Raw genomic sequence first — 19,493 nt, forward strand, 5'->3', positions numbered from 1 at the left:
TAATAAAAGGAGAAACTAAAACTAGGATGGAGCCACGTACGCTCACTCCATTCCAGGTTTGAATATACCTTGTAGCAAAAATGACGAATTTATCAACAGGGTTGACAAAGTTGGGTAGCACACGAAGTGAGATTTTAAGGGTGCGTTTGTTGTACCGGACTATCTTGGACTGGACTAGCTTCAGGGACGAAGCTGGACTGACTTAGAATAGACTAAAATGGACTAATTTAGTGAAGCGTTTGGTGTTATGTCGACTAAAAAGCAAGATTCATATATTATATTATTAAATTTATATGTACAATATTTTATCATTAATTTAATCTATATATGCTAATATTTTATTATTAAATTATCATTTTCCTTTCTAGAACCATCTTCCGTCTTTTTATTTTGGTCAAGCTCTTAATCTTCTTCTCCTCTCATGTTTTTTGTCCACCCACTGCATCCCTCCCCTCTCCCCTTTCTCTGCCATTTTACTAGTGCCACATCTCTTTCCCCTTTCCCTTTTCTGTCCAAATCCCTCTCCCTCTTCCCTTTGCCTCTTTTCCTGTCCAACTCCTTGGGTGATAATCTAATTTTGGATGGTCTTAGATTCGAAGATTTTGCAAATCTCTCTCTTCCTCTTCACCGCAAATCTCTCTTTGCCTCTTCTATTCCTCTCACAAAATCCCTTGCAAATCTTAAAATCAAACCAAAGAGCAAGAACGAAAATAAAAATTTAGGAGTTGAAGGCAGGATGCATGCGTGAGTGGCTCAAAGGTGGGAGATGGGGTTGAATTTGCTTTCGGTTTCTGAGTTTTTTGGATTTTTGGGTTTTTTGGGTTTTCTCTGATTTTTTGGGTTTTTTGATTTTTTGGGTTGAAATTTTGGGAGTTGGATCTGGTATTGAAAAGGGAAAGGTTGCAGAAATCCACGAAATGAATTTACAAAACTCCACGAAATGGGTTTCTCAGAGAACGAGTTTCTGACCACATATCCATGGTGGCTTTGCTGGAAGAGGAGTCTTATGGGGAAAAAATAGCGGTCGGGAAGGGGAAGGCAAAGAATTGACGAAGAGTGAAGCGGAAATGGGCGAATGAAAGCTGGTCTTAGTAATCCGCCCAATTTTGGGGGGGTCTCGCTAAGACCGCCTAGTGAGGCGTTTAGTCTAGGCGAGTCCCCTTTAGTCTCATTAAACACAGTCACGACTGCTAACAAACATGATATCTCACTCACTATTAATTTTAGTCAGTCCAGTGAAACTTAACGAGGCCAAATAAACACGCCCTAAAGGGTGTAGACATACACTTCACTAAATTGGCCTTCTCTCCGCGCTAAGTCTCAATCTCCTTATAGTTTAGATGAAATAGTGTATGTTTTTCTATTATTTAACAAAAAACAAAAAATAAATAGTGAAAGTGCTTTTCCGAAAAACAAGATCATTTAGATCTATAATTCAATTGGGATTTTGAGGGATTTATAAATTAAAGGATTTTGAGAGAGTTCAATTGATTTCTAGAGATTCTATGTAAAACTTTGAGTAAATTTCCTCAAATTCTCAAAGGAAGAGATGACATTTGTGAATGCATAAAATACACTAACAAATCTTTCCAATTCCCTCAAATTCCTTAGCATTTTAAAATCCTTTAAAATATTCCTAATCAAATACACCTGAAAGGCCTAGCAATTTCTTGCATGGCCCATTAACTCGACACGAAAATAATAGGTTCCGGGTCAATCTGTTAATCTTTATCGGGCCACCCATTAAAATAATGGATGTGACACATAAAAATCATAAATACGACCCATTTGCCAAGTCTAAACATTAGGCAGATCAATTTCTTACATACAAAAAACGAAACAACAGAAAAATAACAACTTTCGGATCAACCTGTTATTGAAACAGTTGTTAGCAGGTCACATGTTAAAAACTCATTAAGATCACATGTTAAAAACTCGTTAAGATAATGAATTAACACGACATGATTCATTAAGATAGCCGGTATGACACAAAAACGAAAGGAACACGGCAAACACGACTCATTTGCTAGGTCTAACCTAAAATGTTATAAACTCTTTAAAATCATAGTTGTACACGCCCGAATTTGTGTAAATTTTAATACTCTATCTTAAAATCTTAATTAAATACACGTAAATTTTCAAAAAAAAAAATTCACTTAAAATTTTAATTGATTCACTCATAAATTTGTTAAAAAAAATTAAATTTTTTCAAAATCTCAATTATATACACTCCCAGTACTTATGGCTCTACATGGGCCATGAAATAGGCTTCTTGTTGAGAAGGGTAAGTATGAAGCCCCATCAAAACTAAGATTTATGCATTGTCTATTGCCCCACTGGCATAAGGTGCAGCCGGATTGCATTTTGTAAGGTGACGTTTGTTTAGCTTAAACATTAAAATGGTTTACATGTCATCATTTTAGTTTGTGATGTTTACAATTTAGCCGATTTCATCATTGTATTTTACTCTATGATGAAGCTAATTTAGTGAATTCCTTGAAGTTATTATTTCTTTTATTATTAGAAACTCTAGTTATTTAAGAAAAATCAAGGGCTCAATTCAAAAATATTATATTTAAATAAAAATAAAATAACAGTTATGATATCAAAAAATCATTTCCACTATTTGCAGAAACTTTTAAAAACATGGATACGATAGGCTTCTTAGTCAAAATGATCTTTGAGATTGGTATAATTTCTTATTTTGGTCCTTGAATTTTAAAATCAATAAAACTGGTCCCTGAGTTTGTCTACTGTCCATTATTTTGATCATTCCATGAAAAACATTTGTTAATAAGAACAAAATGACAAAAATACCTTTCCATTTTTGTCAAATCATTCTGACCCATTGTTTAATAAATTGAAAGGATTTTTATCATTTTCATACTTATTTAATATAGACTTTTCATATAATGGCCAAAATGATTGATGGTGAACAAACGCAGGGACAAGTTCTATCAATTTTAAATCTCATGAACCAAAGTGAAGATTTATGCAAATCTCAAAAGTCATTTGGCTAAAAAGCCTATTGTATTGAATTTTTTTTTTTCTTCCACAAATTCCGTAATATCCATAGTACAGTACAGTACGTAGCTTTTGGACACCATAGCTTGGTCCAACTTTGATTGTCCATGCAAAATAGTCGTGGTTTTTATAATGGGAATTGTTATTAGCACTCTAAAAATATCATTCTAAACTTCTCACAGGTGTATTTTTCTTTCTAATTATAGAAAGTTTGGAGTGTCAAATAAGATTTTTGGAGCGCTAATAACAATTCCCTTTATAATCTATCTCAAATTAATTGCTTATCTACCTATATCTACATTTTTTTTTTATATTTTACTTATATTACAGATTAATTATACTTTATCCCATGTACCACATGTGGAATCGTTTATCTACATATAGCGTAGGTTTTTATTCAGTCTAGCTATAACACATATTAATTGTATAACTTTTTTTTTTGTTTTTTATAATTAACTTATCTCACAAAAGTTAATGAATTCAAATATTTTTATCTAAAAGGACAAAATTGGTATAAACATATGTGATTTGATAAATGGATTCACTCTCAAAAAAAAATAAAAAACCTATATTTTTGGTTTTTGATCTAAAAGCCCCTTGCTTTTGAGTTCCGGGATGTGTTAGGCACAGCAAGAGCAGTTACAATTCTGAAACCTCTAGCGGAGCATCGAAATCCAGCAAACCTTGCCTGAGGGTAAATCCAACAGTAAATTCCACTTCTTGTTCAGGGGGTAGTTCACCCAACTCTGACGCGTAAATTCACTTCCGATGCAACACTTGTCACTACGGTGAACGTAAGCAGGGATACCAGACTAACAGTGTCCCAAGTAACAACAAAGTCAACTGACATGAACTTTTTTTTTTGACTACCAAATAAACCTACCCATCGGACCAGACCCTAAGCAGCAGCTAGCCTACGGTGGCGCTACCCACTACGAGGAATATTGCTCAGTACCCTAAGCATGATTTCTTAATATCAGAGACAATGCAATATTAGGGAGTCATACCTCATCACTAGGATGACAGTTCGCAATCTCATAAGAGTCTAAAAATACAAGAATACAGAAAAAGCGTCAGGCACCTGCTCAATCGACAGGCATGCGAATAAAAGCAATTAAGGCCGAAGGAATCAGAATTGCGGTAAGAGAGGTGTATACCATAGAGAGGACAACAGACCCATGATCGTGTCAATGATGTCGCCAACCAGGATGATCTGAAAAATCCTGACTTAATCACGAATACATCAAAAACTTTTGGGCACTTTGTGAGGGTTTGACTGATCTAGATGTCACCCTCAGTCATGTCAACCCTTATTTACTCCATTGACTCAACCACGAGGGTACCCCAGTCGGTTACTACTTGGGAATCAAAATGCCACATGGCAAAATATGTTATGTCCAACGGAAACGCAGAGGATGCACCGTTCACTTTGTCAACCAAATGATGTCAGTTAATCTCATTCTGTTGGATATCGTGGACTTCCATGTAATCCAAGGAATTGATCGACTACATCATGTCATTACCTAGTCATCGATCTAATTTGTGAAATGTGTATGTATATGTGGATTTGAAAGGTTTGCAAATTGAGAGGACTAAGAGAGGACTGGTATCCTGAAAAATGTTATTTCTGATTTCATGTGTGGATCTTAAACAATGTTCTGAAAGGTATTAGACACCAGTTGGGCAGCGAGTATGAGCCTAGTGCCTAGATGATTTTCTTTTTAAATTTTAATTAAATTTATTATACAACAAATAAATAAATGTCTATTTATACTTAAAAAAATATATAATTGGATTGGAATACATAAAATGAAAAATAGAATGATATATAGATTATAAAGTATTAAAACATATTGAATTGGAACATATTGACAACATGTGAACAATCATATAATGAGTGTTCATCCAAGTATTCAAAAATTCTTTTACAATTTATTGAAAAAATAAAATACAAAATTAAAGTTAACTATTTTTTGTAGAGTTGAGAAGACCCATCTAAGCACCCGCCTAGGCTAGTTTGGACACCCTTTCTTAATTTTTAAACACTTAGGGATTAATTGGGCCGGTTTCCAGCCGCGTTGTGCCTAAGCGGAGATTTTTTGAACAATTAATCACTAGTATGTTACCTTTCTTTCTGACTCGATGAGTGCGTCTAGGTGTTACATTTCTTTTTGGTTTTATGAGTGTGTCTGGAATCTTGCTAGTACTATATGTATGGATGCCATTGAGTGCATCTCTAGCCCGACATTTCGTTCGCTTCTATTGAGTGCATCTAGAACCATTCATCGTATGGATACCATGTAGTGAGCATGGATTCCATAAGAGTTCTATCTGATTCCACGAGTGCGTCTGGAATGAAGAACATTGTGTTTTGACTTCATGAGTGTGTTAGAATGCGAACATTTGTGAGTTGTGTTAGCCCTATTATTTTTTTATATACAAAAGAGATGATTGAATGCATGGGTGGATTCAAACGAGATTTGCGAGTGAGGTTATCTTATATGTGCAAAGGATTGTGAAATGCTTTATAAATGAGATCGATTAACTTATTATTCATATATGTCATATTATTGTCACTCACACAAGCTTTATAGCTTATTCGGTTTTATTTTTTCTGGTGCACCATTCTCACAATGCAGGGTTATTTCTTGTAGAGTACATATAAAGGTTACAGAAGAGCATTTTAAGAGGTGTAGTTGGTGTCTACAATGCATTCGAGAGTAGGATTTGTTACCCTTTATAATTAGGTATGACGGTGACTGCCATGTGAGTTAAAATATTGAATATTTTAGAAGAAAGTGGTATTCTAATTCTATCATAAAAATGGGGAGTGTGCATCTTTATGTTGGGTGTGCCCACACCTCCTATTTGTTTAGGGTGGGCGATGTGAATTCTAATTCAAACATGATGCACCCAAAAATCTGCGGTTCCTAATGGAATAGGTAACAAAGAAACTTTGCCACCAGCTGCCACTAAGTAGGTATTCAAGTAATCCTAGAAGAGATCATTGGAATGCTTTAATAAGGGTATTAAGATACTTAAAGCATACAGTGAACTATGGTTTGCATTACACTCAATATCCCCCAATATTAGAAGGATATAGGGATGCAAATTGGATTTCAGGGAGCATAGATAGTAAATTCACAAGTGGATATGTATTTACACTTGGTGGAGTAGATGTGTCATGGAAATCGTCTAAGCAAACGGGTATAGCACGATCGACAATGGAATCAGGGTTTATAGCCTTAGATACAGCTGCTAATGAAGCTGAATGGCTTAAACATTTTCTGGAAGATATTCCATTACTGCCCAAGCCTGTGACTGCAATATATATACATTGTGACAGCATAGCTGCACAAGGTCGACCAAAAACGCTGAATAAAATGGGAAGTCGAGACATATAAGGCGACGACATATGACCATTAGATAGCTACTCAAAAATGGAACTATTTCCATTGATTATATTAAATCTAAGGAGAATATTGCTGATCCTTTGACAAAAGGCCTATCCAAGGATCAAGTGGCATTTACATCGAGTGGAATGGGTATAAAGCCAAATCAATGAGTTATAACTTGATGGAAACCTAACCTAGGTTCAATAGGCAAACTAGTTGAGGAAAACTCAAAGTAAGAAACACACAATCCTTACTTATTCATGTGATGGAAAACAGTGTGTTTCCTGTAAGACGTAGAGGGTAAATGCTTATTCTTAATAATGCTAATATCTTATGTTTAAGATGAATAGAACAGGCTATTCTCAATTAACATTACCTATATGAGATTGATGTGGGGTTGCATCTTTGAGAATTCATATGGCTACAATTTTCTAAAGGTCTCATGAAATCAGGATATGTTCAGGACCAAAATGAACACAACCGTATGAATTGCAGTGTGTCAAGATGTGTTATGTGTGATACTTATTGTTTCGATTTACTACTAAGAATAATCAGTTCAAGATATTAAATTCACTACGTCATTAGGTAAATCTAATAAGTACTCACTAGAGAAGGTTCAAGTCTAAAAGACACCTATCCCGATGCTTCATTAGGTAAACATTACCAATTTCGTTAGTATCTGATTTTCTATTCAAATGTGGGGTATTGTTGGAACTTGTGAAACTTGTGGCATCTTTAGTCCCACATCGCCCATTCCTCTTCTGGTGATCCAGTTTATAAGTGTGTTCCCACACTTATGGTTTAAAAGAAATTGGGCCAAAGCCATGGACCTTGGGCCTTAGACTTGGAAGGTTTGGGTGCATATATTAAATGTCAAAGATTGGCTCTTGGGCTCAGATGGACGAAAAGCACAAGTATAATTTTTAAGTTTTTGATTTTTGCATTCAGTTTTTTTTCTTTCGAAAGGATAAAACTAATCTCGTGAACAGTTACAACCATTCTTAAAGATAAACATGAACGGCTTTAACTGCTTCATTACGCCATTATAAATATGGCCGTAAGATCAGAAACCGAACAACAATTCCATCACTTCTTTTTCCATACTTCACAAAGAAATACCACAACCAATTCGCCAATAATCCAAGTTCGAGTGCAATAACTTGGATTAGATAGTTATATCCTGCAAGATAGACGTTCGTTGAACTACTGCATTAGTGTAGGGGCGAATTTCTATCTTTGGAGATTGCTACTGCAAGCCTCTATCTTCCTAACCAAGTCAGTGTTTTGTGATTTATTATTCAATTTTTTTAATTGTTTATATTGTGAGATATATTGTATCTTTATGAAATTTTTAATCAAAATAAACTGTGCAATTGTTATATATTATATACTTGACATTTGATTGGTTTTAACAATCTAAGACAGAAATTTCTATTCATGTGAAACCATGGATCAATCAAATGTTGGTGTCATCAAGCAACACGTTGAGAAACCTACGAAATTCAAGGGAGTTGATTTCAAATGTTGGCAATAGAAGATGTTGTTCTATTTGACAACTCTGAATTTGAGACATGTCATTACTTCGGAGGCCCCTAAAGCACCAGAAGAGGGAGATATTCCTGTCGAAATTCTGCAGGCTATAGAAGCATGGACTCATAGTGAATTTCTATGCAGGAACTACATTCTGAATGCTTTAAATGACTCTTTATACGATGTTTATTCATCATATAAGACATCAAAAGAACTGTTGGAGTCTCTGGACAAGAAGCATAAGTCTGAAGTGGCAAGTTCCAAGAAGTTTGTAATTGAAAAACTCCAAGTGATTGTTCATGAGTGACACCAAGGTTGTTGTCAAGCAAGTTGAAGAACTCCAAGTGATTGTTCATGAGTTAGATGAAGAAAATCTTCGTCTGAATTAAGGTTTTGTGGTTAGCTTTATTATAGAGAAACTACCTTCGAATTGGAACAACTTTAAGATTTATCTGAAGCATCTAACTGAAGACATGAGCATGGATCAATTGATTCTCAAACTGGGTGTGGAGGAGGATCATCGCAAAAATGAGAAGTATGATGTCTCATTACTGGAGACAAAAGCCAATGTTGTGGAAGGAGGTGACTTACACAAGGCAAGGCACCATCAGAAAAAGAAAGGCAAGGATGCTGCAAAGAAAGGACTGACTGCTGTGAAAGGGAAAACCTTCAAGAAAATCGAAGAAAGTTGTTGGGTTTGTGGAATGATAGGTCATAGGGCAAAGGATTGCCGCCACAAGAAGGATTAGAATTTTGGGAGTTCCAATCAAGCAAACGTTGCAGAAGACACATTTATTGCTTGTGGGAGCCAAAAATGATTCCTCCACTAAATAAGCCACTAGCACACCAAACATGAGGAGTGGAGCTATAATGAAGCAACATAATACCCACTATATGAAACATGGAGAAATAGAAGGAGAGTGAAACTTGGAGCCCAAGACTTGAATGCCTATAAAAGGGCAATAATCCCATCAGCATGAGGGAAGGAGGAGAGAGGGAGAAAAGAGAGGTATAAAATCATTCTATATTTTATAAGCATGCTGAACAAATACTGACTTGAGCGTCAGAGTGTTTTTTTGCAGGTCCCCCCGCTCTCATTGTTGATAAGCGAAGGTGGTGTCCAAGGCTTCTCAACATGTTCAAGATTACTTGTTGGTGGAGAATTGGAGTATCCGAAGTTTTCCATTCCAACATTTGGTGCCGTCTGTGGGAAACATACAAAAAGTCGTATTTGAGAAGTCATTGTTTCACCAAGGCCACAATAGGGGCCACGGGCCAAAAAAAAAAAAAAAAAAACTGAATAAGTTTTTTCTATTCCTCTCTTTCCCCAATTAATCGTCTTTCTTTGCTCATAATTCCTACCTCACTTTCGATCGTCGCCATCAATTTTTCTCCTTTCTTCTTTTTTCCATTTCAGAAATTTCATTGCTTTTTTCTAGTGTTCCGGTGGATTCTGGTCTTGTTTCCGATATGAGTTGAAATGGGTTCTCTCTGGGACGGCGATGATGAAATCAAGCCAATGGGGACAAACTCACTCCCTGGTTGAATCGACATAGAGCCCATCGACACTCAGATTTCAAGCCTTCCATCGTCTAATGAAAAGTGCAAATAGAGGGATGTGGATGAGTTAATGCGAGACGATGTGCCTTGTGATGACACTGGTCCAGTTGAAGATGTATTTGAGACCCAAATGGTAGATTTTGGTGGTGTTGGATTTCGGTTGCGAAACACAAGTAATGGATTTTGGTGGTGAAACCCAAATAATGGATTTTGGTGGTGACACACGAGTGATGGATTTCGGTTGCGAAACCTAAGCAATGTATTTTGGAGGTGAAACTCAAGTAGTGGATGATATCAACTGCTTTGCGAACATGAAGGAGACTCGGTTATGATGTAGTTGTCATTGACACCGACAATGAGGAGTTGGATACAACTGAAGTTTTGGATGATAGTAAGGATCTAACGGATGATGAATGACTACAAAGAGGCTCTGGTCAATCAGTGATTGAGGAGAATGTTCGCCCCACTCCTTGTGAAAATAGTGTAAATGGGTTAATGGAGGGAGCCAATTATTCGATCAACAAGCAACGAATTCAGGGCTCCGTGTTTCTGCTGCAACAGGTTGAAGGCTCTCCGGAACTGAGACCAGTGAACTGGACGAAGGAAAGCACAATCACTATACGAAGTTGTAGCTAGCCGAGAGTAACGGTAAAGCATGGGAAATTCTTCAAGGGTGAAGATGACTCTTCACCGCCATCGCCGTCGTTCTCTTCCTCGCCTTCGCAATCGGTGATCGGTCTCCCAAAGCCCACACGGCTTGTCTACTGTTACAAGAATGGGAAGTTCAAGATGGATCTAGAGGTTATCTCCATGTCGCAGCTCATAACCCATTGGTGATTGGTATTGTCACGGTCTGCGGCCAGCCTGACAAGGCTATATTAGGGAGTAAAGGACAGATTATTCTTCAAAGCGGCAATGAGGGCATGAGTTAAATAGGAGTTAGCTTTGAATCATGTTCTTCGGCATGGATATCGCATACAGTCATATTGCAGTAGCAAAAAATAAAATTTACTTGGCATTGGGGGCACATCCTGATTTATTTAGGGAAATGAGTCTTTGATCTTGGGTTTTTTCCAATCGGATGGGGGCATGCGTTTAAGTTCTTATCAGTTTATAGCCCATAAGGGAAGGAATATTATTCAATCGTAAATAATTAAGTGAAGCGTGCACTAACAACTGATGGCCGTATTCTCGCCGTCTCTCTCAAAGTAAGATAAGTATCCTTTTATCTAATCCATATTGACTTTCGCAGGATACATAGTAGATTATTCACAATGTTTACATGTATACATGATTTCGTTAGGGCATATGTGCATATAAATTAGAATGTTTATCATGCAATTGCCTAACGCTCTTTGTTTGCTTGAAGTTGTTATTTTGCTCTACCATTATGATTTTAATTGCTATAATTGGGAAGGAAAGTGAAGGAAAAATCAGAACTGCAATATATTTGGTTCGACAGATAAGAACTACAGCATTATTAATTAGTTTCGATTCATGCAATTCATGGTTTTTTCTTTGGCAAAGAAAGCTAAGAACATTGAATCGCTAACTGAATCTCAACTTATTTATCATTTACTTCCCGTATTTCACTATCAATGTCGTGGCCTCATATTGACAAGGCTAATGAGGATTGTTGTTGTGTTGGCAGTGAATTACAATGAATTGTTCCAATTTGTGAGAATATGGAGGGGAAGTGGAAATGTTTACATTGCATATCATTTGGCTGCATATTGAAAAGGCACTTATTCGGCAAGCACCCAATGGTTGTTAGCAAAGGAAAACCATTTAATTCGACAACAACGAAGTTGCCCAACAAATAAGAGTTTCTATCTTACACATGCTCATTAGTACTGTCGATGTTATTCAAATTTTAATTACTCTGGGGGCATGCTATTACTATATAAATTGGTGATCGAAGATCATGAGACTGTGGGTTGAAGACCTAGACCGAATAAGAGCCGAAGGCTCAAGATTGAAGGTCAAAGACCAATATGACCGTGGTCGAAGGCCAAACTCAAGGTCGAACACCATAGGATCATAGCCGAAGGCTAAACTAATGATGAAATCTCAAGTTGAATGATTTTTTGTGAAGAAACATTTTTCCTCTACAAACCCTAAACGATATGTGTTTGTAGAGAAAAAAAGGGGCAATGTGGGAACCAAAAATGATTCCTCCACTAAATAAGCCACTAGCACACCAAACATGAGGAGTGGAGCTACAATGAAGCAACATAATACCCACTACATGGAACATGGAGAAATAGAAGGAGAGTGGAACTTGGAGCCCAAGACTTGAATGCCTATAAAAGGGCAATAATCCCATCAGCATGAGGGAATGAAGAGAGAGGGAGAAAAGAGAGGTATAAGATCGTTCTATATTTTATAAGCATGCTGAACAAATACTGACTTGAGCATCGGAGTGTTTTTTTGCAGGGCCCCCCGCTCTCATTGTTGATAAGCGAAGATGGTGTCCAAGGCTTCTTAACGTGTTCAAGATTTCTTGTTGGTGGAGAATTGGAGTATCCGAAATTTTCCACTCCAACATTGCTGTTGTATCTGAAGTTAATTTATTGACTAATTCTAATGACTGGTGGGTTGATACAGGAGCAACAAGGCATGTGTGTGCTAATCTAAATTTATTTGTTACTTACCAATCCGTTGTTGGTGGAGAAAATCTTTACATGGGGAATGCAACTGCATCTGCCGTTGCAGGGAAGGGAAAAGTGATGCTCAAACTTACTTCTGGAAAAGAGCTTTCACTCACCAATGTACTACATGTTCCTGATATTCGCAAAAATCTGATTTCTGGTTCACTTCTGAGTAGCAAAGGTTTCAAAATAGTCTTTGAATCTGATAAGTTTGTAATCACCAAAGGTATGGTGTATGTGGGAAAGGGCTACCTGGTTAAGGGGCTCTTCAAACTGAATGTACTTTCTGCTAATGCTATTAATAATAATAACAAGCCTAGTGCTTCTTCTGCTTACTTGATTGAGTCCTCTACATTATGGCATGCAAGATTAGGTCATGTTAATTTTCGTTCTCTTCAAAGAATGGTTAACTTAGGCCTATTGCCCAAATGTTCCCTGAACAAAGTATCTAAATGTGAGATATGCACATAATCTAAATATGCAAGACACTCATATAAATCAGTGGAAAAATCCAACGAAATACTTGGTTTAATCCATTGTGATCTTTGTGATTTCAAATCCACACCAACTCGTGGAGGAAAGAACTACTATATTTCTTTCATTAATGATTGCAGCAAGTATGTTATGTCTATTTGATTCATAGGAAAGATGAAGCTTTAAACATGTTTAAGACATTTAAAGCCGAAGTTGAAAATCAACTAGACAAAAGAATAAAAGTCTTAAGATTGGATAGAGGTGGAAAATATGAATCTAATGACTTTGCAGAATTTTGTTTGACACATAGAATAATACATCAAACAACAGCTCCATATACTCTTCAACAAAATGGAGTGGCTGAACGAAAAAATCGTACATTGAAGGATATGATTAATTCCATGTTGAACAGTTCTGGTGCACCACATAATTTATGGGGTGAGGCACTTCTTGTTGCAAACACGATTTTGAACCGAATTCCACATATGAAGATTAATTAATCTCCTTATGAAATCTGGAAAGGTAGGTTACCTACATATAAAACCTTGAAAGTGTGGGGTTGTTTTGCAAAAGTCCAAGTGCCTTTTCCGAAGAGACAAAAACTTGGACCAAAAACAGTGGATTGTATATTTATTGGTCATGCTAATAATAGTTCAGCATACAGATTTTTGGTTCATAAATCCAAAATTGCAGACATTCATGTAAATACGATACTTGAATTGCAGAAGCTGAGTTCTTTGAGGAAATTTTTCCTTATAAAGATAGGTCATATGTTTTGAACAAAAGAGTACATGATGTTACTACAAGAAATGATGACGATAATCATGCTTCAACTTCTAGAGTTCAAAGCCAAGATTTGGAACCACAGAAGAGTAAAAGAGCAAAAATTGCAAAGGATTTTGGTCCTGATTTCCTCACTTTTGTAACTGAAGAAGAGCCTCAAACTTATAAGGCTGTATTAGAATCATCTGAAGCACCTTATTGGAATGAAGCTATTCAAAGTGAAATAGAATCCATCATGCAAAGTAATACATGGGAATTGGTTAATTTGCCTCCTGGAAATAAACTAATAGGACACAAATGGATTTTCAAGAGGAAATTGAGAACAGATGGTACCATAGACAAGTATAAAGCTCGTTTAGTTGCCAAAGGGTATCGTCAAAAAGAAGGACTTGACTACTTTGACACTTATTCACCAGTAGCTAGAATAACATCTATAAGGTTATTAATAGCTATAGCGTTTGTATACAATCTCGAGATACATCAAATGGATGTCAAGACTACACTTCTTAATGGTGAATTAGATGAAGAAATATATATGGAACAACCTGAAGGTTTCATTGTCAAATGTCAAGAAAAGAAAGTTCACAAGTTGATTAAGTCATTATATGGACTCAAACAAGCGCCTAAGCAATGGCATGAAAAATTCGATCATAATATGATTACGAATGGATTTGTAATCAATGAAAGTGATAAATGCATTTATGTTAAGCAAATGAAAAATGCTTGTGTTATTGTATGTCTATATGTTGATGACATGCTTATAATGGGAACAAACAAAGATATGATTAACTCCACAAAGAAAATGCTAAATTCTAGCTTTGATATGAAAGATATGGGATTAGCTGATGTGATTCTTGGAGTTCGAATCCTAAGGAATTCAGATGAATACGTTTGAACTCAATCACATTATGTTGAAAAGGTTCTAAAATGGTTTGGATATTATGAATGTAAACCTGCAGTAACTCCTTTTGATCCAATTCAAAAGCTTACTAAAAACGAAGAAGAGAGCGTATCTCAATTAGAGTATACCCAATTATAGGTTGCTTGATGTACATTATGAATTGTACAAGACCTGATCTTGCTTATTCAATAAGTCGACTAAGTAAGTATTCAAGTAATCCCGGAAGAGATCATTGGAATGCTTTAATAAGGGTATTAAGATACCTAAAGCATACAATGAACTATGGCTTGCATTACACTCAATATCCCCCAGTATTAGAAGGATATAGTGATGCAAATTGGATTTCAGGGAGCACATACAGTAAATCCACAAGTGGATATGTATTTACACTTGGTGGAGCAGTTGTGTCATGGAAATCGTCCAAGCAAACGTGTATAGCACATTCAACAATCGAATCAGAGTTTATAGTCTTAGATATAGCTGCTGATGAAGCTGAATGGCTTAAACATTTTCTGGAAGATATTCCATTATGGTCCAAGCCTGTGACTGCAATATGTATACATTGTGACAGCATGGCTGCACACGGTCGAGCCAAAAATGTTGAATATATAATGGGAAGTCGAGACATATAAGGTGACGACATAAGACCATTAGACAGCTACTTAAGAATGGAATTATTGCCATTGATTATGTTAAATTTAAGGAGAATATTGCTGATCCTTTGACAAAAGGCCCATCCAAGGATCAAGTGGCATTTACATCGAGGGGAATGGGTTTAAAGCCAACTCAATGCGTTATAACTTGACGGAAACCTAACCTAGCTAATTGGAGATCCCATGGTCTAGGTTCAATAGGCAAACTAGTTGAGGAAAACTCAAAGTAAGAAACACACAATCTTTACTCATTCTTATGATGGAAAACAATGTGTTTCCTGTAAGACGTAGAGGGTGAATCGCTATTCTTAATAATGCTAATATCTTATGTTTAGGATGAATAGAACAGGCTATTCCCAATTAGCATTACCTATATGAGATTGATGTGGGGTCGCATCTTTGAGAATTGATATGGCTACAATTCTCTAAAGGTCTCATGAAATCAGGATATGTTCAGGACCAAAATGAACACAACCGTATAAATTGCAGTGTGTCAAGATATGCTATGTGTGATACTTATTGTTTTGATTTGCTACTAAGAATGATCAGTTCAAGATATTAAATTCACTGCTTCATTAGGTAAATCCGATAAGTAACACCTATCCCGATGCGTATCATATCTAAGTTCTCTGGAAAAACGTTACTAATTTCATACAGCGGCTAGAAATTTAGAAAATTCCATAAGTGAAAATTCCAATATTCAAGAAATGGGACTGCGGTGATCCACGAGGCTAAATGTGATCATAAGTGAAGCGGCACCACCGCTACGAGGCTCCACCATGGCAACCACCGCGATGGCCACCACGGCCACCACCCGCGACGAGGTCCATGGCACCACTACCAAGGCCCGAGCCGTGCCATCTAAGCAAGCCCAAGTCGTGCCATCCAAGGCCCACGACACCAAAACCACAGCTCAAGCCATGTCACTCCAAGCCCAACGCGTTACCAAGCCAAGCCTTAGCCTAGCACCCACGTGCGCCACACACTAAGTAGTCTGCTCTTGTTGCCCAGCCTATTCCCCCTGAGCAGTTTGCTCTCGTGGCACAACCTGCTCCCGTGGCCCAGCCTACTCCCGCCAAGCAGCTTGCTCTTGTTGCCCAGCCTGCTCCTGCCGAGCAGCCTATTCCAGTGGCCCAGCCTACTCCCGAGGCCCAATCTACTCCCGTGGCCTTCCAAGCAGCCCAAATTGATCCAAGATTAGTTCAACCATCTCGACTCCAAATTTTCGGACCAATGATTGAACTGGGAGAATTTTCACCATATTCTTTTGCGGATTTGACATTTCCTAACTCAAATCTCGCGCCCGGAGTCTACCACACTTCCACTGCTCAAGGAGACGCATTTTTTCCAAGCTATTCCAACCCAAATGAAGAACAACACTTGTTTCGACAAGTCATAGAGTTGACGAGTGCCCTTGCACAGTAAACGACCTTAGTGAACCAGCTCTTGCAGCGCACCGAGATGTAAAGTGCCCCAAATGAGGTGTCTCAAAGTAGGACAAGGGTAGACAAAGAACCCCTCCAGCAGCGTCTCGGCACGCAGCCACTTGAGCTAAGAACCGAGCGTTTGGGCAGTGTACACTCCTGATTGGGCGCCCGAGATAGCATATACTCCCGTCTTAGTGCGCGGAGGAGCGTGCACTCTCGGCTAGGCCCACGGACGTGCATACATTCACGGTTGGGGTCACACTCCGATAGTCAACATGAGCAACCTTCAAAGCAAAGTGTTCATTCACGGCTAAGCCTGTAATGAGCATCCTCCACCTAACATCGGAGTAGGTAGCATGACGGATGAAGAGAAGCAATCATTCAATTCGGCTCAAGTTCAACTAGCAGCCTACGAAGAACTCACTCGCCTACTAGGAACGCACCACATACACCGCATCCGTGGCATAGACGAGCCAAACACATAGAAGAGTAGCCTAGAACAGCAAGTCACGACTAGGGGCAGCCAAGAGCTCTGCTACCCTAACAAAGGCAAATTCAGGAAAAAGTAAAGATACTCTTCACCAAGCGATTGTGTGATTTCCAACGCAATGAGGCCCCTAATAAGGTACTACGATAGAACATAAACAACACAAGCAGGTCACCCTTCACGGACGAGATAAAGCAGACAGAGCCTCCACGCGAGTTCAGCATGCCATATTTCACATCTTTCAAAGGGGATGAATACCCAGAGAAACACTTAAAGCATTATCGAAGTGCAATGATCCTCTATCAAAACAATGACGATCTCATATGTAATATATTCGCCACCACTCTACAAGGCGAGGCATAAGATTGGTTCTACACCCTGCCGCCACAATCTATCCGAAGTTTTGATAAACTTTCTTTGGTTTTTACCAATGAATATTCATCCTATTGCTCGATCAAAAAGAAGTCCGACCATTTTTTCAACGTCAAGAATAACCCAAAAGAGTCGCTTCGTGACTATGTGAAAAGGTTCAAAGCAGATGAGGCAGGAATAGTCGAATGCAACGACTTGATAGCTAAAGCAGCCTTCCAAAAAGGACTTCCAGCAGACCACCCCCTATTCGAAAAATTGATCATGAAATAAGATCTAACTCTAGCAGACTATTTCGCTCTGGCAGAGAAGAATGCACTTTGGGACAAGGCACACCAATGCACATTCAAGGACTTGAAGAAGTACCCGACATCACCTCCCTACTATCCAAACTGGAAGCAGATGATGACTAATTCACATGTTTCACGGTATATGAAGTAGCAATAAGCTCTACCATCATATGAGAAGAGTTGGGGGCCTAATGTATTCCACAGTTCAAAAGTTCTCATCGATGCTGTCAGAAATTCAAAAGCTAACTTTAGCGATAGTTGTTGCAACCCGAAAGCTTAAATTTTACCTTCAAACGACGCAGTCATCCTCATGACGCATTATTCTGCCCAATCCAAATGCACAACGATAAAGGCATAGACCTTGGCAGATGCAAAGTTTTCTGACGAATGTAACAACTCGGCCCAAAAGACACACCAAGGCAGACGAACATTGGAAGGGCACACTTGGAAGCAAGTTTTGTCCTTGTCGCCCCAAAAGATTCTACATAAGAGCAACATGTACCGGTAGTTGAGCACTAACTCCTGCTGCGCGCCATATGGCCCTAGCCGGCCCTTGCTCCATAATTTAGCTATAAAATGGTCCAATACCAGCAGTTGAGCATCTCCTGCTATGTGTAACATGGCCCCAGCTCCACGACTCCCTACCATGCACCAAGATGCTAAGAAGTTAGTACAAAAGTGCGACCGCTGCTAGCGCTACAAGCCGATACCAACACTGCCTGCTAACAAGCTACACCTATATATGAGTCATTGGCCATTCATGAGTGGATAATCGACCTGGTATGACTTATGCCGCCTACTACTAGGGGTAGAGGCATGATGATCGTGGCAACCGACTACTTCACCAAATGGGTAGAAGCAGAGCCCAAGACGACCACGACTCAAACGGACATAGAGTACTTCATATTGAGGAACATCATTTGCCGATTTAACATCCCATAGTCCGATTTAACATCATTTGCCGATTTAACATCCCATAGTCCCGCAATTCGTAGGCAAAGGTATGGCGAAGTTCTTCCAAAAGTATGGCATTAAGCAGCACATGTCCACGCCGAGATATCCTCAAGGCAATAGGTGGGCTGAAGCATCCAACAAGATGATCCTCGACTGCCTCAAGAAATCCCTCACCAACAAGAAGGGAAAATGGCCAGACGAACTCCCCGGATGTCTATGGGTATATTGCACCACCAAAAGACTAGCAACCGGTAAGACTCATTTCTTTTTGGCATTTGGCTCAGAAGCAATCATTCATCCCAAAGTCATCAAGTCAAGTATCACCGCTCTACTACCAAGTATTAAGCAGAACAGTAAGGAGATGGCCACAAGCTTAGATCTGGCAGAGGAGAAGCGCGAGCAGACCATCACTCGCATTATAACCTACCAGTAGCAGCTCCTCTCCAGCTACAACGAAAGGGCCAAGATCTGGCAGTTCTAGCCTGAAGATCTAGTCCTAAGAAAAGCCTTCATCATTGCCCACAAAGAAGGCTCCAAAAAGATGGATCACATCTGGGAAAGTCTGTACAAGATCAGCAGAGTAAGTGGCAAGAGTAATTACACCTTCGCTACCATGAAATGACAAAAAGATTAAAAAGCAGTAGAGCGACTACAATCTGAGGAAGTACCATGTGTGACCTCCCACTACATTAAAGCCCGAATACTCAAGTAGCTCGACAGGGACCACCTTACAAGTTGAGGATTATCCAATTGTTATGCAGTTCTTACCTTACAACTAAGTTTTTGTTTGTTTCACTCTTTTTTCAATGAGGAATTCAGAAGTAATCACAACTTGGCTCGGCTGCATGCTTACAACAACTGATCACTCATGCACTTCAAAAGAAGACCGCGCCCTTCTTTAAGACTCATTGCAGGAATTGCATCCCCTGAGGAACCAACCATGCTCTTTAGTGTGAGAGGGTAAACCAATTCCCCAACACCCACATGGGTTAGCT

At 38.5% G+C, this 19,493-nt stretch overlaps 2 protein-coding genes across 2 annotated transcripts; both read left to right on the forward strand.

Annotated features, from left to right (window-relative positions):
* The first annotated feature begins 7,956 nt into the window (after window positions 1-7,956).
* Window positions 7,957-14,312, forward strand: LOC137736038 (uncharacterized). Its single transcript, XM_068475381.1, has 5 exons — window positions 7,957-8,220; window positions 8,408-8,644; window positions 9,032-9,176; window positions 11,946-12,386; window positions 13,360-14,312. Exons 1-5 carry the CDS (start codon window positions 7,957-7,959, stop codon window positions 14,310-14,312), a joined length of 2,040 nt encoding a protein of 679 aa, XP_068331482.1.
* Window positions 14,313-18,547: 4,235 nt separating this feature from the next.
* Window positions 18,548-18,931, forward strand: LOC137736039 (uncharacterized). Its single transcript, XM_068475382.1, has one exon. It carries the CDS (start codon window positions 18,548-18,550, stop codon window positions 18,929-18,931), a length of 384 nt encoding a protein of 127 aa, XP_068331483.1.
* Window positions 18,932-19,493: the final 562 nt, after the last annotated feature.

Source organism: Pyrus communis, chromosome 6 (genome assembly GCF_963583255.1).
Source record: "Pyrus communis chromosome 6, drPyrComm1.1, whole genome shotgun sequence".
In the NCBI taxonomy this organism is placed as follows: Eukaryota; Viridiplantae; Streptophyta; class Magnoliopsida; order Rosales; family Rosaceae; genus Pyrus; species Pyrus communis.

Excerpts from the sequence above, each read along its gene's own strand:
- LOC137736038 (XM_068475381.1), top strand. The coding sequence starts at position 7,957 with ATGTTGTTCTATTTGACAACTCTGAATTTGAGACATGTCATTACTTCG. Across the intron at positions 8,645-9,031 it reads AAATCGAAGAAAGTTGTTGG|GTCCCCCCGCTCTCATTGTT; the intron begins GTTTGTGGAATG and ends GTTTTTTTGCAG. Across the intron at positions 9,177-11,945 it reads TGGGAAACATACAAAAAGTC|GGCCCCCCGCTCTCATTGTT; the intron begins GTATTTGAGAAG and ends GTTTTTTTGCAG.
- LOC137736039 (XM_068475382.1), top strand. The coding sequence starts at position 18,548 with ATGGCGAAGTTCTTCCAAAAGTATGGCATTAAGCAGCACATGTCCACG.